Source organism: Oncorhynchus masou, chromosome 33 (genome assembly GCF_036934945.1).
Source record: "Oncorhynchus masou masou isolate Uvic2021 chromosome 33, UVic_Omas_1.1, whole genome shotgun sequence".
NCBI classification, from domain to species: domain Eukaryota; kingdom Metazoa; phylum Chordata; class Actinopteri; order Salmoniformes; family Salmonidae; genus Oncorhynchus; species Oncorhynchus masou.
Window position 1 is genome coordinate 21598117 of NC_088244.1, and position 12634 is coordinate 21610750.

Below are 12634 nucleotides of genomic sequence, written 5' to 3' on the forward strand. Positions count from 1 at the left end.
CGAAATGGCACGCTACCCCTATATAGTGGACTACCTTTGATGAGAACTATGGGCTCTGGTCAAACCGAGTGCACTATTTAGGGAATAGGGTGTCTTCTCAGACTAAGCCATAATTTCTTTGTCAATCAATGTGATCCAGTGTGTGTGTGTGTGAGAGAGTGTGAGTGTACTTTTCTAACCACCATGTATATTTTGTCATCTCTTTCTTTATATTCACCTCTTGAACATGATGTTGGTGAGAGAGCGTTGGATGCTCTGCCTGACCTGGTTGTTGGCTGGCTGAGGGGGTCTGGAGGAAGGGGCGATAGGGGCTGGGGACACGGGCAGGATCCTAGTTTCATTCATTGGGGTGGGGGGTAGAGGTGAGGGTAGAGTGGAAGTCACGAGGGGTTGAGGCTGCTTCTTGGGGATGGTGAAGGACGTCTTGCCGATCCTCAGGGCCCCCGTTTCGTGGTGTCTGGAGGCTGAGGTGCTTGGGGCCTCAGGGGTCGGAGAGTGGCTGGATTTGGGGGGATTGGGTTGTTTGACAGGGGATGTATCGACAGAGGGTTTCCTTGAGATACTGCAGCTGTTTGCTGGTCTCTTGGTTTTACCTGGAGCACTTCCCAGAGGAGGGGAGGATTCAGTGATGATGTCTGAGGGAGAGTTATCTGGAGAATGTGTCTGAGGAGAAATGGGCTCAATCTCAACCTCTACCTGCTTACTGGCCTTTCCAGCTGTTAAAAAAATAGAATAACAGGGGAACTGAATCAGTGCTGATAAATCAATATGGCATCTGGTAGCTATGAATATAATCAACAAAACTTATTGGAAGTCAGTGTAATTAGCCATGAGGTCAATATGTTAACATATGTATGTGTTATTGCCAGTTAATAAAGTATGAACAGTGCACGCATGTGATTAACCACTACCAATGAATCAGCTTCAAAATGGTCTTTCTTAGGCTGAGATGTACAGTGTGATGAGATTAGCTTTGTTCAACCTAATAATTACCAAAAACAATTACCTTTGACTCTGTGGCCAAATAATGTACAGCTTCAAATAATGTTATAAAAGGCCATGTTGAGCTCATGGAATGTTATTCCTTGACCACTACAAAACTGTATCTGCATTGGAAAATGTGATGGGATGTATTTGCACTAATGTTTATGTTTTTGTTGGGGGCCCACTCATTGATGGTATGTACAGTGTGGCTTTAATTGTTCCTCAATTCATTACTATAAAAGTGTCCCCCTTTGTGATGTTGTGCCATTGCTTTTACAGCTACTAAAATCCCAGGTAGGAAAATTGTGAATTTTCTTCTTCCTTGTCAGCTAAATTGAAGTTTTTTGATTGAGAACAGTAAGGCAACGGCAGAGGGCAGGATATATTCCCATGAAAAAACGAAAATATTTATGCTAAAAAAAAAGTAAGAACGGACTGTTCATAGCCCACTGAACGATTTGAAACAACTACAATGCAAATACATTTACATCAAATAACTAGGGGGTTGCTGGCATCACACCCTCTCCACAGGCAATGCTCTGCAACTGACACTGTGACGGGTTCAGCCTCTCGTCTGTGTGTGTGTCCCAGGCAGTTGGGTGCTGGTATTGTGACAGCAAAATATAATCATCTTTGTTGTTTAATGGACAATAAAGATATATCAATAATACACTTGTATTCATGTATCCATTTTTGACCCTAAAGCAGTTGAGTGATAGATCAACCATCATGTAAACTGACTGGTAGTGGGACTAAAATTTCCTGTGCTAAAACATTAAACATATAAATTAATATCTAACTTGTACTGCAATGTAATAGAAGTACATCAAAATAACTGTCAAAACAACCTGACTAAAAGAGGCCGACAAGATGGAACCAATGTCATTCCACGCTAGAAAGGTGGCAAAGAAGACCTATATTGGGGGAGCCAGGGCCCCTCTGTTCTTCTGTGTAATGACAGCAGGGTAGTACTGTGATTTATGACTCAAATTATCTAAAAATACACATGTTTAAAAAAAGAGTAGGAAACCCATAGATATCCTATTAAATGAATTAACCCTCAAAGTTCCAAAATGGGTTAAAAACGGCAGCCATATTGGTCAGGGAGAATTCTAAACCAGTCTAAATAAAACAAATGGCAGTAGAGGCATAATCCTGATTTTACTTATGCAGGAAAATTAAAGTAAGGCATGTGATATCAGAAATGGTGTAATAAAATTGAACCTAAAATACTATAATATAATTATAAATAGGCCTACAGTTTATACAGGTTTTATACACATTTTTTCCATATAAATAGCCTCTAAAATATATGTAAACAGATCATAAATGTCTCAACTTTTGTGTTCTTGGAAAGCTGAGTGATATATGATACAATCAGTACTTGTTGCATTTATAACTTGTCCGAGTTGCATTGTTTGAATGGAATGTTGGCATATTGGCAGCTAATTTGAATGGAATCATAATGGAATCATTCCTTTAAAACTAGCCGGCTAGCTTGCTAACAAATATATATTCTTCAAATTCATTATTTTACACAATATCTAATCACAGCACTGGCAAAGCATGGATGACCAACTCCCTGATCAAAATGGCTGACCTTAATACCATCATAAGAAGGTTAATGTTCATTTTAGCATTTAAACACCCAACCACACGGTAACATAACCAGGGCTGGGTTTCCCAAAAGCATCGTTGCACTGTCATCTTTTGTCCATTTATACTGAACAAACTCAACATGCAACAATTTCAAAGATTTTACTGAGTTACAGTTCATAGAAGGAAATCAGTCAATTGAAATGAATAAATTAGGACCCAATCTATGGATTTCACATGACTGGGCAGGGGCGCAGCCATGGATGGGCCTGGGATGGCACGAACCCGCAGGTGAAGAAGCCGGATGTGGAGGTCCTGGGCTGGCGTGGTTACACGTGGTCTGCGGTTGTGAGGCCAGTTGGATGCACTGCCAAATTCTCTAAAACAATTTGAGGCATCTTATTCTAGAGAAATTATCATTAAATTCTCTGGCAACAGCTCTGGTGGACATTCCTGCAGTCATCATGCTAATTGCACGCTCCCTCAAAACAAGACAGCTGTGGCATTGTTTTGTGTGACACAACTGCAAATTTTAGAGTGGCCTTTAACTGTCCACAGCACAAGGTGCACCTGTGTAATGATCATGCTGTTTAATCAGCTTCTTGATACGCCACACCTGTCAGGCGGATGGATTATCTTGGCAAAGGAGAAATTATCACTAACAGGGATGTAAACATATTTCTGCACAAAATTGAGAAATAAGCTTTTTGTGCGTATGGAACATTTCTGGGATTTTTTATTTCCACTCATGAGAACTGGGACCAATAATTTACAAATTGTGTTTATACTTTTGTTCAGTATAGTTTAAATGGATTTAAGATCATCTTAGTGCTACGATGCTTTTGGGAAAACCAGTCCAGGACCTTTAAAATGCACCTCCCCATACCTATAAGTTAATGTTTCACTCAAAGTAAATTCCTCCAAATGATGCCCTTGCAAATATGAAATGACTACTGGCTTATGAAAAAGCTTGTTCATCATTAAAGAGCCAATGAACACGCCGATCGGCACGTGTTTTTTGGTTACTCATTAGAAAAAAAAACAAGATTTCAGACTTGGAAGTGTGTTTCCTGACAGATTCCGCTTTTGGTAAATTATGTTTGTCGAGACACTGCAGATGCAGAAGCTTATTTCACTTCCTCAAAATCCCCAGAATGAATCTGAGATAGTTAGATGTAAAATTGCGCTAAGGTGCTTGGTGCAGTATTTCTCAAGTTCAAATATGCGTGATGACTTGCCTTATGTTAACAAAGTCTGAGTTGTTGGGCAGGTCTGTCTCACTGTCTGTGCTATCGGATAGAGAGCAATCACAGCAGCAGTTCACCCCATGTTAGTGGGCAAACGGACATCAAAACCCAACCTTCATTTACCCATTGAGAAGCACGGCTGTTCCAAACTCCATTTTAGACGAGACTGACTTTATGACCAAAATTATCCAATTTACACTTTGTCGTCAATTTGGACACTAGAATAAATGTTTGACTCGAATCGATGCCACATAGGCCGTTTTCAAAGGAACTTGTTGCTTTTTAAAGACAGTCGCGCTTTAAAGTGCTTAACATCTATGAACCAGTGACACCAGGCTCCACTGCTCTGAACTAAACAAAAAATGTCTCCACTCCATAATAAAATATGCTAACGCATAATAACAAAAAGTGTTTAATGTCTCAGTATGTTGATATGCAAAGGTGTCAGATGTGTTGTCCACATTTACATCTAATGCTCTGTAATGTTGTGAAGCTGAAGTAGGCCGAACTCAAGTTTACACTTGAGTAAATTCAATAAAGGATAAAGCCAAAATAAAGGAAACACGATACAGAGTACACTACATGACCAAAGGTATGTGGACACCTGCTCGTCGAACATCTCATTCCAAAATTATGGCCATTAATATGGAGTTTGTCCCCCCTTTGCTGCTATAACAGCCTCTACTCTTCGAGGAAGGCTTTCCACTAGATGTTAGAATATTGCTGCAAGGACTTGGTTCCATTCAGCCACAAGAGCATTAGTGAGGTCAGGCACTGATGTTGGGCGATTAGACCTGGCTCACAGTCAGCATTCCAATTCATCCCAAAGGTGTTCGATGGGGTTGAGGTCAGGGCTCTGTGCAGACCAGTCATGTTCTTCCACACCGATCTTGACAAACCACTTCTGCATGAACCTCGCTTTGTGCACGGGGGCAATGTCATGCTGAAACAGGAAAGGGCCTTACCCAAACGGTTGCCACAAGGTTGGAAGCACAGAATCATCTAGAATGTCATTGTATGCTTTAGCATTAATATTTACCTTCACTGGAACTAAGGGGCCTAGCCCACACTGCTCTAGACAATTATTCATCCTCCACCAAACTTTACAGTTGTCACTATGCATTCGGGCAGGTACCGTTCTCCTGGCATCCGCCAAACCCAGATTCGTCTGTCAGACTGACATATGGTGAAGATGGATCCATCACTACAGAGAACGTGTTTCCACTGCGGCGAGCTTTACACCATTCCAGCCGACGCTTGGCATTGCGCATGGTGATCTTAGGCTTGTTGCTCAGCCATGAAAACCCATATCAAGAAGCTCCCAACGAACAGTTGTGGGGGTGATGTTGCTTCCAGAGACAGTTTGGAACTCAGCAGTGAGTGTTGCAACGGAGGACAGACAATCTTTTACTTGCTATGCGCTTCAGCACTCCTGTTCTGTAAGCGTGTGTGGCCTACCACTTCACGGCTGAACCGTTGCTGCTCCTAGACATTTCCACTTCACAATAATGGCACTTACAGTTGACCGGGGAAGCTCTAGCAGGACGAACTGACTTATTGGAAAGGTGGCATCCTATGACGGTGCCAGGTTGAAAGTCACTAAGCTCTTCAGTAAGGCCATTCTACTGACAATGTTTGTCTATGGAGATTGCATGGCTGTGTGCTCGATTTTATATACCTGCCAGCAACGGTGTGGCTGAAATAGCAAAATCCACTAATTTGAAGAGGTGTCCACATACTTTTTTTTATATATAGTATATATTGAAACCAGGTGCCTCTACAGGTGTAGTTCCTGAGTTAGTTAAGCAATTAACATCCCATCATGCTTAGGGTCATGTAAGGGTTTCCATTCGGAAATTTACCGGATATGCATTGGGCGCGTAACCTGATTAGGGCGTCTTCTCATGGTGCTCAGAATGACAGTAATCACATTTAGATTATGATCATTCATATTAACAGAACATGCAAGTTGAGGATACAACGATGTGTGGTTCTTCTTACCAAATTCTGATGCACACTTTGAAGATGTTAGAATAACTGTCCAAAATGTACTTTTCCTCAGCCAGCAAGACAGGTAACGAACAGCAAAATCACTAGCCTATGGCAATCTACGATCCCCCATAGTAGAAACGTTTACTTATTCTATTGGTCAGCTTGTTGAGAAAGAAATAGCCTATTCCAAACGGACGCTGGGACAGTTGTGGGACGACAGATCCCAAATTCATACAACCAGTATGCCTAGGCTATGTAAAATAAACAAAACGTTTAAAAGCAATGAGTCTGATGTAACAGATCAGAATGTTTAGAGCGCAGCAATGCAGCAGGCTGTGTGTGAATGTCTTTTCCATAGTGCAATTAGCGAGAAAACACTGTTGTCAAAAGTGCACCCGCACATGTGAGTGGTTTCATGTGACCAAAATTTCAAATGGATATTTTAATCTCTAAAGTGGGGAGATCTAATATGCAACAATTACCATGGGTTAATATGACTAGGATTGAGCCTTTGGCTAGTGAACAATGAAAGAAAGTTGATATAAAATAATTGCCTCCACAGATATAGTCTGATTTTGGCAAGGCCTACTTTGAAGCAATGTAAGACACGCATCATAATATGTAGTAAAACATTAAGATTTCAAACAATGAAGTATCTATTTTGAAAATGCATACTGCCTCCAGCTCATTGCGAAGTGGTGTGTGATGCGCTGATGAAGCCTGCCTTCCATTGCCTATGAATTTGCTGTTTGAGATGCAACTCATACTGTCTGACAGATGTTATACTCAAAGACTCTGTATCTGTGATAAATAAGAGCCTAAATCACTAATAAAACGTACACGCACCAATTTAATTCCAATAAACTATGGAAATTAACCTATTGACCGATAACCATGACCAGTCAAATGTATTTACATCGACTGGTATTTCTATCAATTAATTATTTCGCAATGGGATTCTCTCTTCTCCTGGACAATTGGCCGGTGCAAATTTGATTTATTCACTTAAAAAATATATATATATTGACCAAAAGCCGGCTAATGGAAACCCTGGGTCATGTATGCCCAGTTGCCCATTATTTTGGATACCATGGCTAGAAGAGATCTCAGTGACTTTGAAAGAGGGGTCTCAAAAGAGCATAGGGGATTTAAAGGGTATGTGTGTTTGTCACCAGATCTCAACCCAGAATGGTTTTGCATCCCTCCAAGAGTTCCAGACATTCTCCTTTAGTTTTTGCCTTAAGTGACCTCCTCTCTTATGTAACCAGTGCTTGACTTGGGCAGGAGCTCACATGAGACAAGTACCGGCACCTCAAACGTTCTACTGATTGAGCTCCTGTTCCGCTTGTAGAATATTAGCTCAAAAGTACTGTGGAGCTCCTGCTCCTAAATATAAACAGTACCGGCACCCAAAATGAATACAGGCACTTATTTCTGTCCAAGTCGAGCACTGTATGTAACCATACGTAACATATGGTTACATACATAACATATCAAACTAATTTTAAGTGTCCCGGATTTACGTTTACTATGTTATGTCCAGTCTATTAGACCCGACACTGGGCATGGCAGATTTGTTCCTTATAGTGGAGGTACACAACACTAATAATTGATGGATGCCGTATACGCTGGTTTTCGTCTTTGCCTTTTCATAACAAGCCAAAAACCTGGATTATCAGGTGGTCAATGACTAATCAATGATTCAGACTGATCAGTGAAGTGCCAGGGAGACATGAAAACTAGTAGAACTTCAGCCCTCGAAGGACTGGCATGGTAGATCCCTGTCATGGAGGAACATACGGTACTTTCATTTCTCTTTTCTTCAGCTCCGTAGCCCCCTATATCATCCCTTTTATTGAAGTCTGCCTTCGGAAAGTATACTATGGCTCTTGCCATGAGGTCTGGAACTTTATGGCACAGGCAGTAGCACAATTGAATTGTCCTCTGCTGGTTCAAGTGTTGCGTTAGCTGTTCCAGCTTCCAGCGCTATTGATGGAAGCATTGAAATTACATTTGTTCTTTGTTACTCTGGGCCTTTGAAGAAGTGTTTCCCTGTTTGCATTGGGGTGTGTGTGTGCAGGACACTCCTGGAGAGAGCCTCTCTGTATGTGAGCGCACAATGACATCTGCTAAGAGGTCTGGGCCTCGTTTCCCAGTTGCGTTGTAACTTAAGCATTACATGATCATACTAAATGCATCGTTATTTACGAGCCAACGTTTCAAGAGTGTTTCCGTGAATAAGCAGGTGGTGTGAACCTGTAAGAGCCTGTAATCATTGGGGCCGTGTTCAGTTTTTCACATGATCCCGTTGGGGGAGCTGTCCAGTTCCCTGGTGCTGAAACCGATGGCACTGGCATCATAAACAAACACTTCTAATAGCCCACATTTTATGTGAAAAGTAGGCTAGGCCTATACATTTCAAAGACTAGGTTTTATGTATGAAAATAAACTAACCATTTGTCATGTAATGTTCATAAATTTAAAGATTTGAACCACGGTCATCTTCTTTCCTACAGTGCTTTAGGACACTGCACACCACAATATATCTGTATCAGATCGTTTCCTTTTAGCACACAAATATATACAGTGACTAACCCTCTACTACACACATTTTGTTTTTTCATAAAAATATATATTCTGTGTCCATCCCCAAATCCCTGGAGGAAACACCACACTGAGTAAAAGCACAAGGCTGTTAGAAGCTGCACCTCAGGAAGACGTTTGGGGGTGGCGAATCTGTTATTATTTCGCCGGGGGGGGGGGGGGGGCCTACGACAACACCATTAGCATCCCTACTACTTCCCCTGCTATGCCTCAGCTGGTTGGTCAGCTGATTTATACACAAGGTAGAGCAGTCTGAGTACCTCTTGTGGGAGCCTGATAGACTCCCAATGATGGGGCTGCAACAGACATGCAGATGTATATACACCAACCGACTGCACAGACGGAGCCGCCGGTTATGTTGGATAAACAATCCGCTGAATAGCAGCCATGTTGTATTATTGTTGTTCCAATGACCTGACAATGGCTTGTCATTTATAGACTTCCAGGTGTTTCCAATTTGTACCGATAAGATTCAGCTTTGTATCAAATAAAACCAAACTTGACAAAATGTTAAATACATATTTCAAATATTACATTATATCCTATACATTACCCAAATGATTTTTTTTAATTATTATTATTATTTTTTTTACATTGTACGATCATGCCCATTCACACAAAAACACTTACATTATTTTAGAAGGATTATCTTGTGAGGTAAGGCAGAAAAGAAGCCTAAAGATGCACTTTGGCAGCTCTATGAGCGGTCAGGATCACTCCGTAGATGTGCAAAGGTTTTTAAGAGCAACAATACTAACGAAGGCTCTGGGAAAGACCTTGGCTACTAAAAGATATGATCTTGACGCTACGAATGCTCTGGGAAACAAGGTCCTGGAATGTTATGGCACAGGTGTTAATGGGCTCGCTCCATAAACACAGAACGTATGGTTAAATCCACACTTTCCTACTGAATCTCCATTCAGTGGTTGCATCTAGCAATATTACAAAACTTGCTTGATTAAATGATTCTACACAGATCCTGTTCTGATCCTACTATAAGATCACATCCAACCCAACCAACACTATATACAAAAAGTTGATCTATTGGAGAAACTACAGATTACTATTTATGTACTTTATCGGACTGCTGTCATATGATCATTTGTGAGATTGAGGTTTAAGTGTGTCTAGTGTGCACTTTGGAGTAGTACATCCTTCTGTAAGGCATCTGTTTTAGATTGTTGCTTTTACAATCAGGTGAAGCTCTATGCTTGAGTCTTAACAATTCACATTAGCAAGTAAATGGAACGGCACCCTTGCAGCAATCAAGTGACTTGGATATAAAGAACATCATGAGCAAATAAACAAATTATGATCAGGGCATTAAATGTGTGCAGTTGAACAACTGTATAACATCTTACCCAGAATGCTTACAGTATTTGATATAGTCGTTTCTACAATAGAACGCTATCCAAGCATGAACAAATGTAAAATTATGTATCGTTAAAATATTATCAATGACAGTAGAGTATGAAGATAGGCTAAAACTGCTTCTCCAAATAGAAATCCCCGATCACACTTGTAGGCGATGTTATGTCGACGTTGGCAAGCAAAGCTCATGCATAGAAACACATCATGGGCCAAACGTTCGTCTCGCGCTGAACTGCACATGTGCAGGATGTCAAATCAATGGCACTCCTTAATATAAAGTTGTTTTTGACGAAAACGTGTCACTTTCACGAGGTTAGAGTAATAACATGTTCAACTACTTAAGGCATTGGCAATAATCTAGGTTGTGTCTTCAGATTGAGAAAATGAACAACAAAGGAAGAATGTTTCTCATTGACTTCTAAATCCCCGGACTGGTCTGTCTGTTTCGCAAGTGTTTCCGGAAGTCTCGCGATGTTGCACTTCTGGGTTTAGACACTCTGTGCTATTAATATTGGGGATTTATTACGACACTTTCTCAGGGGTACGGGAATATATGATACATTCTCAGGAGAACGTCACAGTGAATAATTGCACTTTTTAAAAACTATTATAATATCTGGCCAGTAGGGGGTGCTTGTGTTTAACAATTGGGAGCTCAAGACGAAAAGCCAAAAACGGAAGATAACTGTTGAACAGATAACAGAGATGAAGACACATATTGCTTACACCTATCCAGTTCCTTCAGATCTGCAAAAATAAACGAATCACCAGTTTTCCTTAACCATGGGGACCATGATGCTGCACAGGTATGTTAGTGCTGGGCTGGAATGAAAAGGTGCACCACCTGGATGTCTCCCATGAAAGTAGAGTAACACGGGCAAAATGAGAATGATGATGTCTCTACCTAGCCTTGCTATAGTTCATTCAAATCTGTAAAAACTGAGGAGGTAGAGGTCATTTGACTGCCACCTAAATCTTGGTTGTGACTAAAAACAGTATTTGGCCTAGGTGTCTCAGACCATAGTAGTGAGTCACTCATCTCAGGTAGTGCGATAGACCCAGTCCACCTCTGCAAAATACCAGAGGTGGTGAATACTTGTATATCAATCTGAAACATATCAGATCAATATAAAACAAATTCAGCTGGTCATCTACGTCAAATGTTTCCATGTGAATGGTGAGAACTGATGTAAGACACATGGTCACACTCTAAAGGTATTAGCGTTGAGGTTGCAATCCTCTAGTGTCAGATGTGTTCAGGACTTTTAATTGTCAAAAATAAAAACAGAACCACAGGAAAACAAAAATAATAATAGGATGTACATAAAATGCATGTCTGTTTTGTGGAAGATCTTTCTATGGTACAGAATAATGCTTGTATATTTGAGCAGGATACTAAAATGTGTAACTATTCTGATATTATTTAAGAGCTGATCTGATTGGCCAAAATACCAATTAGTGAAAAAGAAGAATTAGGCTGTTTGAAGAACATAACACAGCCTTAGTCATTGTTCCATGTGTGCAATAACTAAATAAACTGCTGTACTCCTTGCACACTTCTATGGCATTTCACTGAATCCCATTCACGTGCAGGATTCAAACAGGTGTTCACTGATGCAGGTTATTGAATTAACTCAAAATACAAAAACTGTAACCCAACTGTAGAGCAAAGGAGCAAGTGTATCCTTTTGTGAGTGATTTCAAATCCTAATAGGATAATTCAGGTCATGTTCCAAATTATTGGAAGTATCATTTCACAACTCCTGCTGATCTGCCAGGCATTGCAGTATTGATTATGTCAGTGGCATTGGCCAGCGGTGTACTTCAGTCTTCTTCATTGAAATGGATCTATGAATCTGACATTCATTGTTTGTCAGGATCCTTGGAGAAATCCTGCATGGCATCTGAACATCCTCTCAGCAGCTCCATGCTCCAGCTGAAAAACTGCTCCGCTCTCCAAATCTCCCCGTCCCTATTTGCATAGAATCCTCTCTCCCTCTGGTCTGAGTGTAAAATATGTCTGTGTGCATGTTGGGGTTTGTGTGAGAGCTGTAGAAATGTCAGAGGTGTAGTGTATAGCCAGCATCAGTCCAGTAAGGATTTGTGTGGCCAGACATAAGCCTAAAAGTGAGCCAAAGATTGACTAGTGCATCATTTGATTATGTGTGTGTGTGTGTGTGTGTGTATATGACACTGCAATTGACAATAGTTTAAGTTCCAACTGCTGGTGGCGTGGAACAGCAGTCCCCCAGAACAGCATGGGATCAAATTCCACTGCAACCACCACTTTCCTCCTGTTCTCCCCTCTACCATCCTGTAACCCATCTACTTGCCACCTGTCTGAAATAAAGATTGGGGGGGGTATATGTAAAGGGGTGCAGAGCTCCAGTTCCCCTTTAAAAAAGACCACACGGGGCCCCCAAAAAATAAAAATCCCTTTTTGAATTATTTGAGTTTGTGTTTCCTTATGAACAAATTATATGTATTGCAATATTGAGTATGACCATTTTTCCCCCCTTGTTAAATGCACTAGCTAAATAAAATCTGTACAATCATGTCACTTGCTGCAGGTTCTCTGGTAAGTCAAAAAATAGTGGAGAATAGGACTGATTGACACTGGCACCCTAACTGCTGAACATCGGTACTATTGAATACCAAGTGGCTTGGATAAAGGGGCAGCATTACCAGAGGGCAAGGCAGAGGACCCAGTCCTGCCTCTGGACACGAGTGACAATATCCAATGTCCAAAATCTACATTTCTTTAGCAGACTGGAAAGTTCAAACTCACTTTGAGGGAAAAACTTTGCTTAAGTATGAATCAATCTAGACCCTGTTATACT

At 40.9% G+C, this 12634-nt stretch overlaps 1 protein-coding gene across 1 annotated transcript in view; it reads right to left on the bottom strand.

The window, feature by feature from the left end:
* Positions 1-12634, bottom strand: part of LOC135528001 (death-inducer obliterator 1-like) — a 40134-nt gene that overhangs the window by 12578 nt on the left and 14922 nt on the right. The window contains 1 exon segment of the mRNA XM_064956747.1: positions 218-716. Within this exon segment, the coding sequence (XP_064812819.1) occupies positions 218-716 (499 nt within the window).